The 6,904-nt window shown below is 41.3% G+C and overlaps 1 protein-coding gene across 1 annotated transcript; it reads right to left on the reverse strand.

The window, feature by feature from the left end:
• Nucleotides 1-1,361: 1,361 nt before the first annotated feature.
• Nucleotides 1,362-6,567, reverse strand: SNRPE (small nuclear ribonucleoprotein polypeptide E). The gene is made up of 5 exons (XM_036909642.2): nucleotides 6,425-6,567; nucleotides 5,905-5,931; nucleotides 4,782-4,844; nucleotides 3,893-3,971; nucleotides 1,362-1,581 (listed from the first exon to the last, which is right to left on the reverse strand). The coding sequence occupies exons 1-5, from the start codon at nucleotides 6,476-6,478 to the stop codon at nucleotides 1,526-1,528; spliced, it is 279 nt and encodes a 92-aa protein (XP_036765537.1). The 5' UTR covers nucleotides 6,479-6,567; the 3' UTR covers nucleotides 1,362-1,525.
• Nucleotides 6,568-6,904: the final 337 nt, after the last annotated feature.

The following is a 6,904-nucleotide window of genomic DNA, read 5'->3' on the forward strand; positions in this document are numbered from 1 at the left end:
CCAGCTTTTATTCTGCTTCTTAGCTTATTCTGGTGCCAAGAAAGCTGCAGGGAGGTCTTTGCTGTGCTCTGAAAAAGATTTCACTAAAAAGGCTGGAGCAGTCTCAGGGCTGTAACTCCCTCTGCTGCCCAATGTCTTCTTCGCATGCTGTAATCGGTTAAATTAATTTGAAACTCAAATGTTGTCTAAGAGCTAAAGAAACTCTTTACTTCAAGATATGACCAAAAAGGCCCAAGTTCAGATCGGAGACAAACAGCTAGAATGACAAATTCTGAGCAGGACTGGTATCTACATTCACCTACAAATCTCCCCTCACAAAAGGTTTCTTTTATTCAAGGAAAGGCTCTGTATCTCCCCAACATGCACTTAGGAAAAGCAAGGGCCACTTCTTGGTCCTTCCTCACCCACCCTTAATAATATCGCCCTTGACAAGAATTTAAGGTAGGCCCTTACTTTTCTTTCGAGATACAATTTAAATAGCACTTAACACATGGTACTGAGGCTGTTTGCCAGTCTGTTCACTGCAGTTATTCAACGTTGTGCCTATCTAACAGCAGATGCTTAATACTGTTTAATAGAATTCCAACTAGAATCACCCTGAGATGGGGGAGGGAGAGATTTATTTACATAATTCAATTAGGAAATAAGGATTTACTGAGGAAACGAAATTCTTAAGAGGTAAGAAAAATACAGGTGTTTCTCCAACTAACCAATTATTCTGCCTATAATTTACCAGCAGTTTGTGGCCTTTTTCAGATTACCAATCTCACGAAGCTTCCCTCCTGTGAATTCTTAGCATAGCTCCTTTTAGTATTAGTAGTAGTAAGGTATCACTGATTCACAACCTTATGAAGGTTTTTACAACATTCACCCATATTATCAAGACCCCCCACACTGTCCATCACCATTGTAAGATGAGCATAGCTCATTTTTAATGTACTTTTAAGGTACTTCATTCTATCCACAAGTACTTCTCACACCCTAATCTCAGTGATAAAAGAATTCACAAAGACCACCCAGGGTGACTCTGAGAGTGCTAAGCAAATACTGGCGCTATTTTAATGTCCCCAACCCATTGTGGTTAGAAACTCGCATCCAAAACTAGAATTGATGATAAAGGCATATGTTATGGCAATAATTTTTAGTTTTATGAACCCTCTTCTCCTCTATCACCCAATCAGAAGCTTACCTGTCAGGCAGAATTACTACTCCTTGCCTTAATTAAGAATTACAGATTCAAGGCTCTGTGAAAAGCAAATGCCCAGGGCAACTGCCGCCCTTCAGAAAACTTTAAATACCAACAGCTAATAGTGTCATTGTGTAAAAGGTCTCTCCCACTGAACATAAGAAACAATGTAAAATTTTTAATAAAAACAATCCCACAGCGTTTATTGCCATCTGGTAATAACATAAAAGCAATTAAAACAATATGAGCACATCTCTTAGAACTACACTCCCAACAAAGGACACCTAGAAAAACGAACTGTATTGCCTTCCCAGCAGTTCCTCACTTCACTCATCCTTTCTAGTTGGAGACACTTTGGAGCAGGGTAATATTATCTCCTTTTAGCATGATCCGACCTGCAACAAAGTTAAAGGGAAGAAAAAGCTATTAATAGCCACTCAGACAACTGTGTAACCACCTTTTAGCCTCAGAATTTTGGATCGTTCTTGGGCAGTTTTGAAAATATTTTCCCTCTTGTGAAGGTATGTGAACATTTTCAAATATCCACATATTGAAAGGGCTCTGTATTTTAGAATATATGCACTTTTTCAACAATAACCTAATGAAGGTAGAGAAATGTTGTATTATGAAAATACAGTTTCTGTGCAGACTAAATCAACTGAATAGGTCTACCCCAACTTTTTCCAACGATCTAAATTTTTGAAGTTGGGAAATAAGTTATATTTAGGAAATAAGTTATTTCCTATATATTGGGAAATAAGTTAAGTTTAGGAAACGCAGTATACTACAACCACAATCTTAAAGCTCTTAGTATATAAAAAACTTCATCCTGCAGTAAAGAAACCTGTTTAAATTTTACTCAACAGGTCCTAAATTTATTTGAACAGGGAATACTTTTTTCCTGAGAAATATCTAAGTATCTTCAGAAACACTGGTGTACAGTAAAGGAGTTTGAGAAATACTAATCAACCCCAACAGTGACTACAGTTTCACTTTCCCAGGCCTCCACAACAGGTAGTCTATTCTACTCTACAGGATGGGCACTGTCACGGGAATTCAACACTTTTCAAATCATTTTTTAATAATATAAGGCTAAATAATTTTTAATAATTTAAGTTTAGCTTGCTCCTCCTGGCAAGACATGTATAAATTTTAAAAATCCAGGCTTTCAGAAAAATATCTTAAGTGGAGATAAGCATAACACATACCACTGCTCAGAATCTACTTTCTAAAAGTCTAGTACAGGCTCAAGTGAACCCACAGGGTCTGGAAAAAGAGACCCCTGAAGCTCGATACTGATATAAGTACTAGTGAGCTGGAGACTGGAGCATTAAACAATTAAGAGACAAAGTACCTAAATAAATCTCAAATTAATGAGATTTTAACAGAAATGGTTCAGTTTGTCTTGATAAAGCCATGAATACTAAAAACCATTTGTTAATTGGGTTAACAGATCGCATTCATTCTTCCAATATTTTTGAGTTTCTACTACGTGGTAGGCACTGAGCATATTAGGGAGCAAAAAAGGACTCACGCATTTATTGGAGCATGTGGGAGAGACACTAAGCAAATAGTCCCACTAATTAATGTCTTACTACAAATTCAGAGAACACAGAACACTCTTCTTCCCTCCGTTTCCACCCCAAGCAAAACAAAACCAAACCCTGGGAGTACTTGATATTTGATCTGAGTCCTCAAAACACACAGAACAGCATGTAAAAAGATTATATTACAATGCCCTATTAATGGTAGGGCAAATATGCAGATTCAAAGAATGGGAAGAATACAAGTATGAATGAAGCAGAGTGTGATACAAAACAAGCAAAGGGAGATAAGGCCAGATCATGAAGAACCCTTGCAGAATGTATTAAAAGGTTTTCTTATTCTACAAGCAACAGGAAGCCATTGAAAGATTTCAAGCAAAGGGATGAAGGCACATTGGTGTTTTTAAAAGACGACTGCAGCCTGCAGAGCAAACTACAGGGGAATGAGGTAGTTGCAGAGAAATCAATTTGTTAATGATAAATGAAACTTGGTGCTGTTCAGTAAGGCAGTACACTTAAATAGCTCTAAGTGTGTGAAGGGTAAGGGTTGAATTTGATTTCCGATATGCTAACTTTGAGAAGAGTTTGAGATATTCAAATAGAAATGTCAAATACAACAGGCTCAGAGAAGTACCGGGCTACAGACGAAAATTTGGGAGTTAACAGATGGTAAGTGAAGGTGTAGTCTTGAGTGCCTAGGAAAATAATACTGAGTGACAGGAGGGCCTACAACCAAACCTTAAGCACCTCAAACATCTAATGGCTGGGTCCCAAAGAATGAATATACAGAAGTCTGAAAAGGAGTAACTACAAATGAAAAATGAAAACCATAATATAGAGCCAGGGGAACAAAATGTTTTAAGGAATGGCCAACAGTGTCAAATGCTGTTTGGTATTCAATAAAAATGACTAATATTGGCCATTAGATTGTTAAGACTATTATCTTTAATGACTTTGGTGAGCACTGCCTTGAGTGGAGAGAGAATAGCAGAAATGAGAGTGGGGTAAAGAATGAGGAGAGGATAATTTCAAGAGTGTATTACTCTAAATAATAAATTTTCAAATGCACACTAAATTTAAGGAGGTACTGAATTGCAAGTTATTTCAGTTCTGCAGGTGAATAAAAATTTTCAGAATTCTGTAAGGCTATCTATGTTCTTACCCAGCTGTTTTCTTGACTTTGTTTTAGAATGAATCTCTTCTGCATCATCTAATACGAGGTTCATGTATTCATCAAAACCCTAGAAAAGCAAGCCAATTAACTGTCATCTTCAAGAAAGATCACATCCAAACCATTCTAAATGAATATACAGAAATGCCAACTAACCAGAAACTCATTACTTTACTGATCTTTCAACTGAAATACTACCTCCTCCCACCCTAAGCCTCCTTTTAAATAACAAAGAAAGCCAGAATGTACTCCAAAGTACTTCTGGAACCTTCTGGACTTAAGATTTCATCGGCTATGCCAGAGGCATTTTTCCCATCTTTTACAGCCTGCCCGAGACTGTGTGTGTACATATATGAATTTACTACTACTGCTGCCCATGTTCCGCACAAAACAACATCACCACTAACCGCACTTGTTTTCCAAAAAGGATGGAAAGGAAGATTACCGACGGAACTACAACATCTAAAGGGAATGCAATGTCGTGCTATATATAATACTCAGCCCTTCTTGAAAACATTATATAGGATATTCTGCCATCCTGGAAGTCTTTAACTAACCCAACCCAGCTCCATTCAGGTAACACCTTATTCAGATCTAATACTCCATTGATTCTCACTCCCCTCTAAGTTTATTTCTGTGGTCCCCTCCTTCAAACACTACCGTTGTTGTTCAAATAATTTTTAACAATGAATTTTGCCTCTCTTTTATAAACTACCCAATTCCTACAAAATAGAACAGCGAGGCAAGGACCGTGGGCCCTGATAAACTGTCCTGAGGTTGGGGTCATTGATTTTTTTGTATATTGCTCTGGCTGGACATTTTTTGTGAAGTCTTTTCTTACGAACAAACTGCTCTGAAGGAAAATACCCTGGGTACTCACAATGATACAGCCCTCTATCCGCATATTCACTTGCTCATAAAGCCACACCTGAATCCGAGATCTCTGAAATAATCACAAAGAAATGTTAAATAAGTAAACAAAATCATTTTGGTCAAACAGTAGAGAAATACGGCTCCTAAGAAAAACTTTAATAAAAGCCAAGAATTTTAACCCCTTGACTCATATCTAGAATTGACAACCAACACTAGCTCCTTGACAAGAAAAATTCCCACTTAATAAATGCTCTATTGGGACTAAGTTAATAACTGTCCTGCGATCTTAGGACTCAACTATTTCTTACTGCTTCTAGCCTCAATATATTCAGAGGGAAAATTTGTGACAATATGCAAACGCAGACATTTCTAATGACCAAGGGCGTCTTTCTGATCTGCTACAGCAAAATCCAGGTCCAAAACAGCTTTCTCTAGGTTCTCAGTTTTCCATATCTCATACCAAACAACCATAGGAGGAACCTTCAGTTCTAGTTACAGGGGCTTGAAATTAATGTTTTTTTTCAACTGTGCTGTCACAGAGTAAAATCTGTCAGAGCAACAGGAGCTAAATTTTCTTTCAGATGTAATTTAAACACGCTGTCCTGCAAACTCAAAGCGGGAGCTGCTGAAATTCCTCCCAAAACAAAGAGAATGCCACTTAATCCTCTGAATCTATCCCTCCCCTCTTTTTTTCTATACGTAACCTTTCTCCCAGGTACTAAACACAACCTATGACACGGTTTAAACGCTGACTGGATTCTTCTTGTTGTGTTTCAACCTAGGGGGAAGCAGGGTAGAAGGTTCCAATGTTCTGGCCATAATCACTACCAACTAAAGTACCAATACCCCAGCACCAATGTCAGTCACGTCCACCACTACCTACTTTTTGAAATTAGTAATTTTGCTATTGCAAAGTAATAATGGCACAATTCTTGTTGCATGGGGGTTGGCGTGGCTACACACCATTTTATTATTCGGCGCTTTCCTGCACCCCTTCACCTCAAATGCCCCTCCAATCTCGTTTCATCTACTTTTAACTCTAGGAACCAGTGACTAGACAAATGACACAACCAAATAAATTCACCTTTTACTTAAGAAAGGAATTAGGAAACGGCAAACAACTTACGTACATTTTGCAAGTATCTGAAGATGAGGTTCTGCACCAGCGGTTAAGGAAAAAATACACGCAGAGCATAGACTCTGCTCCCTAAAACTGCTCAATCCTACCCCCATACCTCGCCTTTGCTTTCTCAACGAGAGGTCTGGGGTCTACGCAACGAAAAGCGCGCACTGGGACATTAGGGGTCCCCCAAATCCTCGGAAGGAATCCCCTCCCGCTCTGTTCTCCTGGAGTTTCCTTGGAGCCGATGTCTTCCCTCTGGAGACCGACAGCTCCGACTTCCACCCGTACCCAGTCACAGCTGTCTTCCCTCCGCTCCTCCCCTCCACTCGCGCATCTCCCACCGCAGGGGTCGGCCCGAGCCCACCTCCCACCCCACCGGTCCTGCAGCTGCCCGCGCTTTCTCCGGTCTCGGTGGCCCCGGGGGCCCACGGGATGCGGCTCCGCACTCCGCTCCGTCAGGCCTGTCTGCTCCTTCGCCCCCGTGTTCTGACCCGAACCCCCTAGTCCTGACACCCCACGTAGGATACGATGGGCTGCACCATCACTTTTTGCACTTTCTGGCCCTGGCCACGGTACGCCATGGTGGAAGCTAACAAAGACCACACAGCCCCGCACGCTTCCTCAAAAAGCAACGTCCGGAATGAGGAAGCGGAAGCGGAAGTGGGTGGTGCCCGCGCAGCGACCTGAGCGGCTTCTGGGAAATGCCTTTCTAGCCACGGGGAGCGCTTTTCTCGGTGCCTCATAGCACCCGGGGGAGGCCAAAAGAAGGCGACCGCACTTTGGAACGTGAGCCGGTCCTAGAGCGCCACCTGGAGGAAAGCGGGAGGAGCGCCGCGGGGGCAGGCGGCCGACGCACCGGCTCCGCAGCGCCGGCATTTTCTGAGTGGGCAGAGAGCGGAATCGTCACGTGGCTGCCCCTGTCTGTGAAACAGGTTGCCTTAGCGCTTTACCTAAGGCCTGTTTCCCTGGAATCTAGGCTTGACGGCAGCGTGGTAGCGCAGAGGGTA

Source organism: Manis pentadactyla, chromosome 9 (assembly GCF_030020395.1).
Source record: "Manis pentadactyla isolate mManPen7 chromosome 9, mManPen7.hap1, whole genome shotgun sequence".
Classification (NCBI taxonomy): domain Eukaryota; kingdom Metazoa; phylum Chordata; class Mammalia; order Pholidota; family Manidae; genus Manis; species Manis pentadactyla.

Excerpts from the sequence above, each read along its gene's own strand:
- SNRPE (XM_036909642.2), bottom strand. The coding sequence starts at position 6,478 with ATGGCGTACCGTGGCCAGGGCCAGAAAGTGCAAAAAGTGATGGTGCAG. Across the intron at positions 5,932-6,424 it reads AAGTGATGGTGCAGCCCATC|AACCTCATCTTCAGATACTT; the intron begins GTATCCTACGTG and ends CCGCTGGTGCAG. Across the intron at positions 4,845-5,904 it reads TCTTCAGATACTTGCAAAAT|AGATCTCGGATTCAGGTGTG; the intron begins GTACGTAAGTTG and ends TGATTATTTCAG.